The sequence below is a fragment of the Anabrus simplex genome, chromosome 1, assembly GCF_040414725.1.
Source record: "Anabrus simplex isolate iqAnaSimp1 chromosome 1, ASM4041472v1, whole genome shotgun sequence".
NCBI lineage: Eukaryota > Metazoa > Arthropoda > Insecta > Orthoptera > Tettigoniidae > Anabrus > Anabrus simplex.
In genome coordinates, this window is record NC_090265.1 from 1,170,043,879 (window position 1) to 1,170,061,463 (window position 17,585).

At 39.3% G+C, this 17,585-nt stretch overlaps 1 protein-coding gene across 1 annotated transcript in view; it reads right to left on the bottom strand.

Moving 5' to 3' along the window:
• Positions 1-1,463: 1,463 nt before the first annotated feature.
• LOC136858154 (transmembrane protein 39A-B) overlaps positions 1,464-17,585 on the bottom strand; it is a 406,589-nt gene continuing 390,467 nt past the window's right edge. Inside the window, exon 12 of the mRNA XM_067137490.2 lies at positions 1,464-1,491. Coding sequence (XP_066993591.2) covers positions 1,479-1,491 — 13 coding nt within the window. The 3' untranslated portion in view covers positions 1,464-1,478. The remainder of the gene's footprint in view (positions 1,492-17,585) is intronic.

Here is a 17,585-nt window from a genome sequence, read left to right on the forward strand (position 1 = left end):
TAAATTTTATTTACAAATCGAGTGCCTTCGTAAAATAACGAGATGATCTTTCCTTTTAAATCTCGCTAATGAAGAAAATAAATCCTTTTCTAGTCTTCCTCGACTTAAGTTGATCAAATTTTCCCTTAAGGGCATGAAAATTATTTCTTAAGGCAACACACAACGATGAGTGTGATCTGTGTCGCAGCAAGTGCACGACCAGATCAAATTAAATGGGACCAACATGATACAAGAGAAATATGCATATTTACATACACACACACACATTCACACTAGGAAATACGTCTTTTATGTACATTATTTACATCGAATCCTGTTTTGGCAAGTTTATTCATGATTTTTACGAGTGGACAGGTCGCGTAATATCTAGCAGAAATAATCTATGTACTGAAATTATCTTTCATTAATGGTGACTAGTGATCGAAGTCATGGGTATCACTTGGTAGAAACACATTTCACATATCAATGTGAGTTCATCTAACTCTTGAAATTATAATGGAAGATTCTAGTAAAATCCATAAGCACTACCATCGTTTGGGCTACAGGTTGAAACTATCGTGAGCGTGAGCCTTAATCGTATTATTTTTATTCCCTACCTGTGAAATACACTCGCAACACGTGCTCCAATAATTATAATCTATCTTGCGCTCCCAATACACAAGAATAAGTCAAATATCATCATTAAATCATCAATTGCTCAATTATACAACAAATATCCCTCAGGATTGGTCATATTCCAGACCCTTCATGAACAGAGCACATTCAATCTCACATATAAGGACTCTACTGTAGATTTATGGCTCACGAGCGTTTAATTCTGTTTTACCCGATCTTTAGTCAATATTATTATTATTTAAGTGATTATTACATCTACTGATCCTCATGGAATATCGTAAAATTAGATGGCTTCATCATAAATACAACAAGTGATCTTGAAAGACACTAGGTTCGACCCTATTCACTCAAAATGTACATGTACATTTCAGTCCAGTAACTTTCAACATTACAAGGGAAGTAGATTTATCGTGTGGACAGTGATTATTAAGTATAAAGCTCCTAAGCATGGGAAATCATTCAAAGACAACCTACATGTCTACTCTAATAGATTTAAAATTTCATTCACACGTACCTAGTCTACCACGACACCTTAAGAAGTGGAAAAAATGAAATATTTCTAACTACAACAAACTAATAGATCTACGACTTAAAGAAGAAAGACCTCTAGTTGTAAAAAAGGTAAGACAGATAAATTAAATTAAAAGGTACTCAAGTTTTAGATGGAGTTCGATTCCCGTCGACAGTCAATTATTCCAGCATTTTCCTCCGGTCAGTCTCCTTCCAATTACCAGATACGCCTCACATTTTACAGCTCCATGGAGCCTCTGTAGCAGGTGTCCCTCGGTGAAGTTGTGTTGTCGGTGGTTGTGGAATTGTCCATCTTGAGGTGTTCTTCTAAGACGACTTCCGTAGAATTCCGGTCACGAGCTGTAACTGAGATGACGAGATTAAGTATTTTGCACAAGCACACGTCGAATATTAATAGCTCGTCTACACAGTCACACTTAACTTGGTTCTTAAGGCGTGTTTTATTCCATAGAAATTCACTAATTATCTCGCTAAATTCTGGCAGAACGGGCGTCGACTTGAACTGGAAATTATTTCTCCACGTGGTCCGATAACATAGTGTCCCACACAGCAGCACAGCGAAGAATATTCAGGGAGCAACACAGCGAAGAATGTTCAGAGAGAGCGATTTACTCGTAACAAGGCCTTCTATCTTATTGGCCTGGGAGGTGTGATCTTCAACGAGAACGATAATTGGCTGATGGTCTCATTTAATTGGCTCAGACTATTCCAGATCCAGAATGTGAGTTGCGCGCGTGCGGCGGTAGTCACGTGGTTTACTTCGACCTTGGCACAGTCCTGGCCGTGTATCACCCCTCTGAACGATGAAAAAACTCGTTTCCTAGCTCGCCACTACTCCCCAAATGACACGCTGCAGTTCCAAGCAGACAATAAAACTTTTACTTTCCACTCGCTGAAAATATTCACAATAATGCCAATTTTAACGGGGACAATACAGTAGGACTACTTAACAAGGTTTACAAATAAAAGCTTCTATAAACACATTCCACTGCTTGCTGATGATGTGGCTGCCGACACGGTCGTTTGCCGCCAGCCTCCATTCAATTTCAGTCCAAACCAGGTAGCTAGGTAAGTTGCAGTCCAGTGGTATCTTGCACCAAATAAGCAGATGGATGAGATACCGTGGAGTCAGACTGCCTCCATTAGGACGTACGTCACAGGATTGTGGTGCCGGTTGGTAGCGCCCGAGACACACAGTGTGCCTCCCAACTTGGCACTTTAGGTTGCCGCCAGAAGAAGTTGGTCAGTGCAGCCACTGTAACATAAATAAACCGCAGCAGACAGGGGAATACTGAGGCAAAATTATGCTGCTGGGCTCAAAGATCTTGCGAGGAGTCACCCAATGGATGGCTTAATAAGTATGCAGTAGGGGCTCTCCCTTGCACACCAGGGATATCAGGGCACCTACGGCCGGGGTAAGCACTATCTCTAATTCATTCATTTGACAAGTTTACGGTGGGGGTGAAAGGAAACTACAGGAGTTTACACTAAGCCTGAAAATAAGGGAATAAATTCCAAGCAGTGAGCCTAAACTAAAACCTACCTAACTTATAATACTAAATACATTACACTAGAGGATACCTAAAGTATTTACCTACAAAATTACTTACAGCTAACTTACAACAAAATGTATTACCTTATAACAAAAACCCTATAAATACCTTACAATAAACTTATCATTGTCTTATAACTAAACTCTTACAAATAGATTACAACTAAATCTACATGGTCACCAACAATTGTATTTACTCCTCCCTACCGGACTTAAGGTACCTTCACCTGGGAGAGGTGGACTCTGCTGATCATTTCCTTTCGGGATCGCTCACCAATACTGTCACCGCTGTACGGAACTTTAAGATGGTGCAGGAAACTCGAAATTTGGGGGCCAACTTACTGATAATATGGTCCGCAGCACTACTGACAAAGTGCGTTTTTATAAACACCTGGTCACCCACAGACAGATCGTGCTGCCTTCGCCCGTGGTTGTAATTACGCTGGACCATAGCGTAATAAACCTTCAAGTTCTTTCGTGTACGGTGCCAATTAGCTCGGATCTTATCTGGGCTGGCATCGTCGGGCAGAAGATCATTAATTGACCACAGATTAGATAGAGGAGAATTTGGAGTAAAAGTCAACATTAACGAATCAGGGGTTTGCTTGTGGCTTTCATGGACAGCAGTGTTAAATGCAAACGACAACCAATTTAGTGAGGAATCCCATTTGGAGTGGTCTGAGGAGTGATAAGCGATAATGGCAGATCGCAGGTATTCACTCTCTCAACATAATTTGGCTTCGGGTAATACGGGATAGTGGTTACATGAGCAATGGATAGGTCAAAACAGAAATTCCGGAAATGGACAGAAGTAAAGTCTCTTGCGTTATGACTTACCAAAAATTGACAGGGTCCAAACGAAGCAAAAATCTGTTTTAAGGACGAGATGGTGGGTTTGGCGCTAGCCATACGAATGGGGAACAGCCACGTAAAACGCGAAAAGATGTCAACACACACAGGTATGAAACGATGACCACTCCCAGATCTCGGGAAGGACCGATATAGACGATGAAAAGTTTCTCCATTGGGCGAGAAGCTTGCTCGGAAGACAAGAGACCTAGACGAGTATTCGGGGCGGGTTTACTGATGTTACAAGTCTTACAGTACTTGACAAGGGTACGGATCTCACTATCCATGGATTTACAAATGAAGTGCATACGAAATTTCTCTATCGTTTTGAAAACGCCCATATGACCGCCCACTGGGGATTCATGAAAATATTTGAAGAGAGTCGGGACCAGGTAAGTTGGGACTACAATTTTGTGGTCTCTGCGACTGCAAGCAGGACAACACAATACACCATTCTTAAGGATGTAGGATTAACATACTCACCGGATTTAATCTTGTCGATAATATTTTAACTCAGCATCTTCGTCTTGATGTTTGGTTATATCCTTGAAAAGGAAGGGAGAGTCATTGAGAACTACATTGACAAAGGCTGATACTTGTTCAGGAGAGGGGTCTGCAGGCTCTGATTGAGGGTCAGAGTTTCCTGGATAGAACATCCTACTGAGGCCATCAGCCACAAAGTTTTCCGTACCACGAATGTGACGGGCTTCAAATTGGAAGGCTGAGATGCGCACTGCCCAACGTGCTAGACGACCTCTTCTTCGCGGCTTGGCCAGTACCCAACTCAACACGCGTGATTATCAGTTTCCAGATCGAAAGGAAGATGTTCCAGGTACATTATGAAGCGTTCTAAGGAGAAGACAACAGCTAAAGCTTCCAATACATAAATGGAATAATTTCGCTCAGCAGGATTCAGGGCACGAGAAGCATAAGAAATAGAACGATGCCCTTCTTGAAATTCCTGAAGAAGAACACCGGATATGCCTGAGGAAGAGGCGTCAGTCTGAAGAATGAAGCGTTTAGAAAAGTCTGGCATATCCAGTACAGGAGCGTTACATAAGGCGGATTCCAAATCCGTGAAGGCTTCGTGTTGGGCATCACCCCATACGAATTTGGCATCTTTTCTTCTCAAGGCATTTAATGGGGTTGCCCGTTCAGCAAAATTGGGAATAAATTTTCGAAAAATATTAACCATGCCAATGAATCTGGCTACAGCTTTAACGTCCTTTGGAGTGGGAAAATTCTGGATGGCGGCAGTACGAGACGGATCGATTGAGACACCCCTCCCCGACACAATATGGCCTAAGAAGGACATCTGGGGTTGTGCGAAGGAAACCTTGGTGGCCTTGAGATTTAGGCCTGCTTTACGCAGTTTTTCAAGCACTTCGTTGAGATAGACAAGGTGTTCCTCGAAGGTTTCACTAAAGATCACCAAAACGTCAAGGTAATTATAAACGAACTTGAACTTAATGTCAGATAAAACGTAATCCAGTAACCGAGTACTCCAGTTGCCAGGCCAAATGGGACGCGCTCAAATTCCTATAGGTTCCAATCGGTGGCAAAGGCTGCGAGATGCTTGGATTATTCGGCAAGAGGTATCTGGTAATAGGCCTGATTTAAATTGAAGGTGGTAAAATTTTTTGCATTTGCGAACCAGGAACAGCAAGAGTGCAAATCAGGAAGGGGGACAGATTGGAGGACCACCTTACGGTTCAGCATCCGATAGTCCACTACAGGACGATAACCACCTTGCGGCTTAGGGACCAGAAACATGGGAGGAGAATAGGCTGACTTGGACGGGGGAATCACTCCGTCAGCGAGCATTTGATCAATAATAGCCTTAAGGGCTTTCATTTTGGGAGGTGACAACCGATATGGAGAGCGAACAGGTATGTTATCCGTAACTTCAGTTTTGTTTTCTAAGACATTGGTGACACCTAACCTGTCGGTAAAGACATCAGGGAACTTATCGCAGAGTTTCTTGAGTTGATTGGCCTGCTCTTCGGGTAAATTATTAAAATCAAAAGGCTTGGGTTCGTCAGAATCTTCAGAAACAGCGTTAACATGACAAGGCAGAATGGGGGAGCGATCACACAGCTCAAAGGTTCTCGCACAAAATTTAAAATGGAATCTGTTGAACTGCAGGTCCAAAATCATGCCTGTTTTAACAATAAAATTGGCACCCAATATGAACTGGCAGGATAAAACTTTTGCCACTACTACTGGCATTTTCCATGTAAAATCACGGACTCTAATCTTGACCTATAGTGATTCTACAATGTTCAATGAATTGGAATTAGCAGTATGGCAGGTTAAGGGCACAGGTTCTAGTGTAGGTAACTTGCAAACAATTTTCATAGAATCGTACCAGGTCTCACTCATCAAGTTGACACTACTCCCAGAGTCTAGTAACGCGCAGACAGGTTCGCTATTTACCTCTTTGCATAAATACGGTAGGTTACAACAAGGTATGGCAGAGATCCTACAAGATTGCAAGAAATGAACATCAGAGCCAGACTGGGAGCAATTATTGGGATTGCTGTTAGTGTTAATGAGATATTATTGATAATTTTGCTGAGCAATACTTAAAATACGATATATCCTTGGTTTAATTATGCCAGCAACACAAGGAAATAACACTGAACATTGCGCAAAATGCGCCATAGAACTTACACAAGATGATAACTCCATAGGATGTGATGGCTGCAATTCATGGTACCACAATTCATGCACATCACTCGGAGCAACCGAAATCAAGGCACTAAACTCACGAAAGGGAAACCTTCTATGGATGTGCGAATCATGTCGTTTTAGGCTTCAAAACTATGGTCTATGCAAAACTTCGCAAGAAGAATCAGAAATCGCCAGAAACTATAATAGCAATTATAAAGAATTAAAGGATAAAATAGAAGAACTAGGTGAAACATTAATGACAAAAATGACCCTTTTAATGGAGACACAACTTATGCAAACTGACCTACTAACTACAATAACATCTACAACTTCACAGCAAAATAACACAGAATTTGCCCAAACATCTAGATCATCAGTTATAAAGGGAACAAGTCACCTGGAAATACAAAGGAACAATACAACAATAGGAGAGGATGCAGAAACGGATACACATTGCAAAATCAATGATATCACAACGAATAAGAATGTGGAAATGGGAAAAGTGAATAACACAGGAACACCCCGACAAGATAATAAAACCAGAAAAATGAAAGGGATGGGTAATGAGCCCACAATAATTGGAACAATGAGCAATAGCGAGCTCAAAGCTGGAGAAAGAAAGGCCTGGTTTTACATAGGAAAACTCCACAGAGATACTACAGAAGAAAAAATTAAGGAACATCTTCAAAAACAAGGAATAACAAACCAGGTAACTTGTGAAGAATTACAAACTAAAGGATATTTCAAAGCCTTTAAAATCTCCATCCCGCTTGCGGAAAAAGAACGAGCCATGGAACCAGTTTTCTGGCCAGCCGGCGTGCTAGTAAGACAGTTTCGTTTTCGAAACAGAAGGCAAGAAGGCGCAAAATTTCAATAGGTTAATGAATACATTAATCAAAAAAGATAACTCTGATTCAGGAAACCTCACACTTGACTTGATTTTATGGAATGTTGAAGGAATAAGAGGTTTGCTCTCAACAATCCCAGAAAATCCTTGGGCAGGACATGATATAATTATAATCACAGAAACAATGCTGACAGAAAAGATGGATACGCCAGGCTACTACAGCAAACACGCACTATCAATTAAGAAGGATCGAGGAAGGCCAGAAGGAGGAGTGACCTGCATGTACAACAACAAAATGGGTAGACTGATAGATACAATAATAGATGAAAACTTAGTAATCTTGAAAGCAGAAGAAATTACTATAGTAGGAACTTATATTAGTCCGTTGAAAAAAGTGGAAGACACTGTCGAGCAAATAGCCAAAATTCTAGCACTTACTGACAAGGACAAAAATGTTATACTAGCTGGAGATTTTAATTGTCGTCTGGATAAACAGACTAGCAAAACAGATATCGTATTAGAAATGCTGCTCACGGAAGGATACCGTCTAATCAATAACAGCGAAGAAGTCACCTACTTGGCTCCAAACGGTTCCAGTACCATTGATTTAATTTTCTACCGAGGAAGAAATATTAAATGGATAAGACATCAGATTATGAGAAATCAAGGTATTGCCGCACAAAGGAAACATCTACCAGTATCGACACATTTCTTAATCAGACAAGAGGTTCCACACGAAACAGAGAATATACGCATAAGATCAAGAAATATAGACGAAAACAAACTCAGGGAAAACAGCCAAAGAATAGAAGAGACTCATCAGCTCATCGAGGAAGGTAATCTCGAAACAGCTCTAGATGCCATCAATGGAATAATAAGGGATTCTTTGTTCCACAAGAAACCTCGGAAGTCCAAAGAATGGTTTGATGAAGAATGCTACATAGAAAGAAGAAAAACGCTCAACTTACTACATATAGCCAGAAGACTTAAAACTGCAATCACCTTACAAGCGTACGCGATACAACGAAGAAACTATAAACAATTACTGAAATCGAAAAGGAACAACTATACCGAAATGCAGGCACAACAGAAAGCCCAAGAAGCTTTAAGAGATCCTTTTGTAGCTCTAAAGAGAAAAAGGATGAATCCATCGAATCAAATAAACATGAATAATTGGGAAACCCATTTTAATAATGTACTAAATACAGGAAGACGAACATTAGCACTAGAAGTGGCAAAATGTTCGACAAAAAATCTAGAAATAACAATAGATGAAGTGACGAGAACAATTCAAGACACTAAAAAATACAAAGCAGCCGGTCCGGATGGAATTTACAACGAGAATCTAAAAGATACTCTACAATTGCTAGCACCTTATTGGACCAAGCTATTCAATAAATGTCTAGAAACAGGTAGAATTCCGGAAAGTTGGAGGACTTCCTACATAAAAATCTTATACAAGGGAAAAGGAGAACCTGATGACGAAAACTCGTATAGAGGGATAGCGCTAGAGAACAACATCATGAAAGTATATACAAAAATCATTAATCAAAAACTTAACGAACTAATAGATGATCATCTCCCAGAAGAACAATTCGGTTTCAGGAAAGGTAGAGGAACTCTACAAGCTGTCGCTAATTTATTAGATGAAGTGCAAGAAGCACTTAGGCACCCAAAAGGAAAATTTTATGCTATATTCATTGACTTCAGTAAGGCTTTCGACATGCTCAACAGATCAAAATTAATGGAAAAATTAGACGGCATGATTGGAGCAGATAACGAACTTAAGATTATAATAAATAACCTTCTAGCCTATAATAGCGTGAGAATAGATGATGGGGTATCACTCTCTTCCCCCATCACTCAAACAAACGGTGTGTTACAAGGAGACCCCATTAGTCCTACACTTTTTAACGTAGCTACAAAAGACATCACAAGAATAACAGATAATTTGCCAACAGTGCTGTATGCCTACGCAGATGACATGATAATAGGTTCGAGAAACAGAGAAGACCTTCAGATCGCAGTAGACAGACTACAGGAATGGGCCAAAACAAACGACTTCCAGGTTAATAAGAACAAAACAGTCTGTATGGTCTTCAGAAAAGGAGGAAGAATAGCAGCGACAGATAGAATTTCATATGCAGGGGTAGATTTAACTACAGTAAATAATTTTCGCTACCTTGGCATCACTCTACAAACGTCAGGATCCTCATTCAAAATACATGTGAGGGAAAGAGCAGCAGCAGCAATAAGAGGAATTTACGATATACAAGACCCAACCAAAATATCAATAGGCTCAGCAATGAAACTTTTTCATGCAAAGATACTACCCATTCTGACATATGGCATAGATTTAATCTGGGACAAATTATCAACATCTGACATAACTACCCTTGAAAAAGTGAAAGCTACCTTCCTGAAAAGAATATTAGGTATTTCTAAGACATCTCCATCTAGACTAGCTTATGAACTAGCTCAGGAGCCTTTCCTTATCGAGGACCTTAGATATCTCTCTGTGCCATCGACACCCCAAGCCACTGCTCACCTAAATCTGAGGTTAAGCAAAAGAGAAGAAATCTGGCCGGAGTTCTACGTGACGGAAGCTATGACAAACAGAGACTGGATGGGCCCAAATAAGATCATGCGCAGCGCTATCAACAGGCTGGCAGTACATGGTTTCCATCATAAGCTATGCGTAAAAGAGATATATCACGATCCAAGCGACGAATGCGTGTGCAAACTGTGTGAGAAAATATGTGAACGATACCACTTCAATAAGTGTAGCAAAAGAGAAAAGTCCTTACATGAATATAGTAAAGAGTAGAAAATTTACATATGGCCATTGGCTGCAATAAAACTTTATCATTAGCTTCAGAATTAAGTAAATCATCCAAGGTACAGTCATGATTGACAAGACAAGAAGCCATGCTTTGGGGTTTACCATTAGAACTGGCGGTTAGTCATCTCGACATGCTATTGCCTGGTGGTCCAGAGCCAGAAGCGTTACATGGGCACTGCCTAGAGAAATGTCTAGTTGACCCACAGTTACGGCAAAAAGTATTGGTTGAAGAGCCTTTACTCATAGCAGGTTTTGCATTGCCTAATGTCCCAGCCTTGGGACAATCCCGCTTGAGATGAGCCGTGGAGCCACAACTGAAGCATGAACGAGATTTACGCAAGCTGGAAGAAGGTGAAGGGATGGTTTTAGTATCCTGAGGAGACAGAATGCTCATAAGAGGTGGGGCTAATGCAAGGCGTAACTGGTCAGCATATCGAACGCCTTCAGCAGAAACATTAACGGCTTCCAAGTGGGCGAACATTGCTGGTCGGGGTGAAAGAGCCAGGTATGATCTGTAGTTCGGGGTGAAACCTTCAATTATGTTCGCAAATATCTGGGCCTCTGAATAGTGGAGCCAGAAAATCTTAGCCTGGAGCTTCATATCTTGAACATATTCAGATAATGACTCGTTGAGATGTTGTACTCTGAAATAGTGCTTGTGCACTAATGCAGACAAGGCACGAGCAGGAATGAAATATTCAAGCACGTGTGCATGAAGTTGATCTACAACCCTTCTTTCGGAAATGGCCCTGATAGTATGCTCAGAAAGAGCTCCAGATACATGCGGGTATAGAATTTGAAATACATGGTCGTTACTGAGATTATACACTATTATCTGATCCTTGAACTCAGTTAAGAACCGAAGGAAAGAAATAACCTTATCAACGGAGTTAGCTGAAGATTTAGAAACTCCCTTAAACACAGTTGTCAACGGGTGAGGCAGATTAGAGAAAATCTGGGGTAAACCAAGAGTATGGGGTGCCTGGGAAGGCTTAGAATGGTCCAGAGTGGTTACTGAGGCATCGTACCTATGATTCAGGTGCCCTTGTGAAAAGGACGTAGTACAGTTTGGGTTAGGACTAACGTTAGCCTGCAACGTTACGGGCGTAGGCAACCTCATTTCTGAAAGTTCTCACAAATCTGAGAGACCATCGGGGCATTAACCGGTTATGTAGGGGTTATGCGACCCAATCGAACACTTGATACCGGTGGCGCTAAGACAAGGGGTGGTTTCGCACCATTGCATCCGAACTGGGCTGATTAACCATAGACGGCAGACAGTGAGCCACAACAGAATTACCAGTTACCACAGGAACATTTGTACGGGTACCAACATGCAAAGGAGACAGATCATTTGAATGACTTACAGGTGTCCTTGATCCAGACAATGAAACAGAAGATCCCAGGGCAGCATTAGTCACCTCAGAACACCAGCACTAGGTGTCAGAGTGCACACTTAAGCACCAACAGATGCAGCACTAGAGTTAACACTTTCACACATTTCAGATGGGATAGACATTTGAACTTCAGGAACTGTATTATTCAACTTATTCCCTTCAAGCAAACCACTGATTCTGTCGAATTTTTTTGAAAACTGTACTAGTAAGGCTTGACATTCCTGCCGCTCAACTTCCGGCAATTCGAGAGGCAACAAATCCTTAATTCTGTTCAGGTAATGTAATAACTGCCCCTTAACCCGCGCTAATTGGCCATACGAGGGCACAGACCCACAAAAGAACTCATGAATGGCGTTAAATTCAACTAATCTTGAACCACGGCCAAAGACTCACGGAACTCGTCCGTAATTAACTCAGGTATGGTAATAGGTAGGTTGAGAGACTGTTTCAATAGGCTAGTGTCATCTCTGACATTGCCTGTTGAATTAATTTTTCGTATACAGAATTCATAAACGAGTACTGTTTTTCTCAAACGGAAAGGATTAGGAACATCGCGAGCCATCCTGACGGGTAGAAACAAGATTTCTAGCGATATACTGTGCCGTTTACATGGGTGACATATGCTACAGCGCGAACAAAACCAACTAGCACGAGGTCCAGAAACCTGGCGCCGGAGCAGTTTAGGCGAGGACTGGTTTATAAATGTCGAATACGCAATGAAGTGATTGTGAAGAAAGGACTTCACTTTCATCTCTAAGCGGAGAAAACGTGTATATATGTGTAAATACTGTTAGAATTAAGTCAAATGTAAAATGTAGAATGTATGAAAACAAGACGAAACCAAAGATTGAACACATAGGGTAATGTTACGGAGTATAAAATATCGATATTTGTTAATAAGAACGGTAGCGACATCTAGATGTCAGTAGATGTAAGTAAACACCTAAGATAGAGTTCCACATCTAGTATCTAATTTTGTTATTCTATGACTTGTGCAAAACATTAAAAGTATTCTTGTTAATTGTTAATGTCAATGTGATGGTAGTATGGAAATGATACGTAAAAATTAGAAATTGTATGCAAAGGAAGTTAATAGGGAATATATATGCAATTAAGCAAATGCACCTGGCCTAAAATTACGGTGATACGCTTATGATTGTATAAAGGCCAAGCCATTACAGAAGGAGCAGTACGATATAAAATAGAGATTGTCCGTATCGTAAATAACTTCGTATAATTAGAAGTAAATGCGTAATTGATTTACTAGTGGCTCTGTGTGTTGTCAAAGAACTAATATTAACCTTTTTCAGGTGTAATCTGCATGAGTCTAAAAGGAAGTACTAAATCAAAGGAGAATATGGAGTGCTAAATTATGTACAAGTAGGTCCAGCTGAAACGATGGAGTGGTTACCGGGATGGATAACTTAAGCCAGTGATTTATATAACCCTGGCCATTCAAGTCAGTAACTGCTTTCCATTATAATAATGTCTTTTTACTGTGTGTACTTTATTTGATGCAACATTCATTTGTATTTTATTTTAGTTACTAGTTTCTTTAATGTAGGTAGTAGTGTATATGTAGTACATGTCCTGAAGTAGTTCGCCAAAACTTAATAGTAATTACACCTCGAGCGGCGTGATATTATGTTATTTGGTATATAGGAATTCTCATATGCGTTTGGCGACTCGGCATTCGAAATGATACGATACCATGCGGGAGAATGAATGGTTATGTTAGTACATAACTCCGACATCGCTTATATTATGTTGTAGTGCCGTAATTGCTGGGAAAACATGAGCCTATGTATACATATGTAACAACATCAACATAGAAAAAGCATATTTATCGCGAAGCTAACCCTGGTATTGCAGGTAAGTGATACAAATGTAGTAATGTTGTGAGTAATGACACTGGTGTGAATCAACGTGAGATAATAATAATAATAATAATAATAATAATAATAATAATAATAATAATAATAATAATAATAATAATAATAATAATGGTGTGAGTGTCAGATATATTAAGTACCTGCGATGATGGTGGTCATTATGTTGATGAATAATTCAAGTGTATTAAGTGAATGTGATGGTAATAGTTATTATGATGATGAATAATAAAACGTGGGGATGATATCGTGATGTGCCACCGATGTGTGGGTTAGCTCACATAAAATTTAGTGGTTGAAATAATGAAGAGTGCTGTGCTGTGTGGATTATTTAATAATGGGAGATGACAATGAAGATTTATTTTGATATCGCCACATGGAACGTATTATTTAATTGTTTTATGCCAGTGTGAAGTTAGATAAAGCAAAAGGAGGTGTATCACTCGTATATAAGCAAATGCTGAAATTGTAATGCCCTAGTATAAGATGATGTTAAGGTTATAATGCTCTTACATGAGTGAATGTTGGGATCGTAATGTTGATATGTAAGTGTAGGCTAAGATGGTAAGGCGGATGATTATTAATTGCAATCAGATGTCGATCACAATTGTCCTAACGATTATCGTTGCGTTTCGGATGTCATGTTCAAAATCTATGTCAGTCATTAGGGTTTTAGTCGGTATGACGGCGACGTGTTCGAGTCGTGCATAAAGCTTACCACGCGTACAGCTTCGAGGATATATGACGTGATATTAATAAGTTAGATGTTTACTTCATGGACATGGTAGTTTAGTAGATGTAGTAGAGATGTCGTATGTGGTTTTATTAACATTTAAGTGTACATATTCTTGTCCTTATGTATATTATCTTTGATTATTTATTTTATGCATTAGCATTAAGGTAACATGATCCTCGAAGGTATGCGCGAGGGTGGACGTGTAATTATTGTCGCGTTGAGGCGAACCTCATCAGGACGTACGAGTTAGTTAAGGTGGTGATGATTATTTAATTAGGTTAGGCATCACATATAAAAATACATTATTATCAGCTGAATTTGACATGAACGAAATTCTCCTATTGAAAATCTGACATCAAATCAAAACTGAAGGAATAAGAATACCTAAACTTGTAGAATAAAAGAAAGAACACAGTCATTATGGTAATTTTTCAGGTTTAGGCACGTTAATGAATAAATATAGATTTAGGTTCGGAATTTCAAATAGCTATTATAAATGAGGAATGATCAATTTGAAATCACTGCATTATGTTGAATCGGGTATAAGTTAATTCAATTACGACAGCCGTTTTATGTCATTACCAATTTGTTCTTCGGTAATATTTATAATCTGGGTTATACTTTGGTTTCGTCTTAACTAGTAGGATCATTTAAATTAATAAATGTAATCCGATCCAGAATATCTCCATCTTTTCATTATAAAATGGATATATATGGCCTTACATATGAAATTAATTCATATTCCAAGATCATATTTGGTATAATCAATTTTAATTCAAGACAAGGTCTCGATTGTTAAAACCATGTCATAAATTATGAAAATAGGTGATGCAAACATAACAACGATTGGCTTAGAAACCTTAATATAGAAATTTGAAAATAAGCCGCCCGATAGGATTCCGAATACAATTTTCCACCGTTGATGTGATTTTATTCACCGGAACATATTAGCTAGCTGAGGCACATACCATGTCCTATGATCCTATGAAATAGCCCCACAACAATAAAAGAACCCGTCAAGACCCTGAGTGTAGAGTGCTCTCAGTGCTAACCTATGGGGCAGCGCCACGTGGAGGGTGCATATTTGTCACCCAACAGTGGGGCTCGATGCGAAAAAGGCCAGGAGGGCGCAATACGAATCACAACTTTTACGATGTTTTAGGTTAGGTATGATTACGGTTCACTTTTCTTCATCCGCAACCTAGCACTTGCTTCTGCTAGCAATATGTAACCGTTACTTCAGCGGCCACGCAAAAACACATATAAAGGGAGGAAAGTAAATCAAATTACAAGGTAACTAAACACTATACACACCGTAATCATGTAATGAACTGAGGCGAAAACAGCAGAAGTAAATATCAGTGAGGACAACTTGACGCTAACAAACAAGGAACGTGGGACGTAACTGGGAAACTACCAGGGGCATGAATATGTCTAGGTTGCGGTTCGGAAAAATTAACAGTGATCTTTGATTTTAAAAATATTATTTACAAAATGGACTTTACAAATAAATAAATTACAAAAAGTTTCAGTCAATGTGGAAAATGCCGATACACATTTCGTAAGATACAGATACATGTTCTAAGTGCATCTCAGTACAAATAAAATTCGACAAATACAATATTGAAGGTAAGAGGAAACACAAAATATTATAGAGTGAAATCAAAACTAGCTTTTCACATCTGAACCAATAGTGGCGATTAGGACAAACTCCTGTGATACACCAAACGAAAACTAAAATGGAACTTACAACCGGACAGAAAGAAACAGCGCTTACCCCAAGGCAGGCCAGCAGGCCATGCTGGTACCGAGGAGACGTTCACGTCAAGAACTTCGGGAGGCTCGGCAGGTCAAGACTTAAGACGGCATACAGAGACATTCAGACCTCTCACGAAATGCTGCCTAGTCCCCTTTTAAAGGGGACCCTGGCCTTGGAGGAGCCAATCAGAACACAGGAGCTTACCCGGATTGACCAATCATAACACTTACTTCAGTCGCGATGTTTAAATACTTTCTCGAATACATACGATCGCGAATCTTCCAATTCCAGAATAGTCGGCACATACCTTCTAGAATACATAACTAACAAAGAATAACTCACCCTGTTCAAAAATTCATGTGACAACTTTCTGGTCAGTTCCAGTAAATATAGAAATGAAACCTACTAGTTACACATACAATATGTTACCAAATATTTACACTGTAGAGGTTAGGTAATTACATGGCATACAAATAAAACATTCTATCACCACACTTCAGATCATACAGTAGGACTACTTAACAAGGTTTACAAATAAAAACTTCTATAAACACATTCCACTTCAAATATATTTTACACCAGTGTCAGGGAAGATTTACACAAGTCGTACAAGCACCAACTCGTCTCAATAACTTACTAGATATATTTTTGGTTAAACCATGGGAAATTGTTGATAAAACTGAGGTAATTGAGGGAATAGGTGACCATAAGGCTGTAATAAGGGATGTAGGACTGGTACCAAAAAAAGGCTTTATTAGGGGGTCACACAAGACAATAAATTGTACAGAAAAACTAAAGTTGATTTTGGGACTTACCTTAAATTACAATTCAGTTGTTGAATAAGTGAAGACTGTAATGTGGATACACTTTGGGTAAACTTTAAAGGAATCAATTGGGAAGGAGAGAAGTGACTTGTACCTGTTAAGAAGGCTAAAATGACCTCAGACCCTGTTTATTATACAAGAGAAATAAGAAAATTAAAAAGAAAATGTAGAATAGTAAACAGGAGAATAAATGAGGGTAGAGAGAAAAGAGAAACTGTAAAAAGCTAATGAGGGAACTTAATAGAGCAAAAAAGAAAGCAAAAGATAATTACATGAATGGCATACAACATGAGGGTAATGACCACAAAGGGAAATGGAGAAGGCTGTATTCATATATTACGAATCAAAAGGAAAAAGGAGACCAAATTCCCACAATGGTGGGAGAAGGGGGTGAACACTTTTTAACATATATTGAGAAAGCAAATCTATTTAGTAGGGAATTAATTGATTCAGTAGAAGATTGTCAGGAGTTTGATTGTCTGGAGAGGGAGAGACACGTAAGGAAACAAGAAGCTTCTCATTCACAAATGAGGATATTTTCAGAGAAATCCAACTGCTTCATCAAGGAAAAGCAGCAGGGAGTGATCAAATTACTGGGGAGGTATTAAAGACAATATCCTCATCAACTAGGCTTTGGTATTCCAAAGGGCTGTGAAACCATTATCCATTCTGCATTAACTTTCCTACATTTTAACTGCTACATCAAATAAAATCTTAGTAAAAATTTACTTCAGAAATACATTTAACACCATTGATAAAGATTCCATGTTACATGCAGTGTAAGATAGAATTCCTGAACTTTATGCTTTCCTGTGGCAAGCATATAGATACCCTTCTAACCTGTATTTTGGGTCTCATATTATTTTGTCACAGTCCAGAGGACAGTAATGAGATCTAACAGGAGCATTAGGTTTTAGTCTTGCATTCCAGCCTGTCATCGCAGACTTGAAATGTCCTCTTAACTTACTTTTTTGGATGATAGAACCATCGGCGGTGATCCTGATACAGTTCTTATCAATCTAAAGAAACTTGTCACTTGTTGTAAAAACATTGGTTTGGAAGTAAATCTAC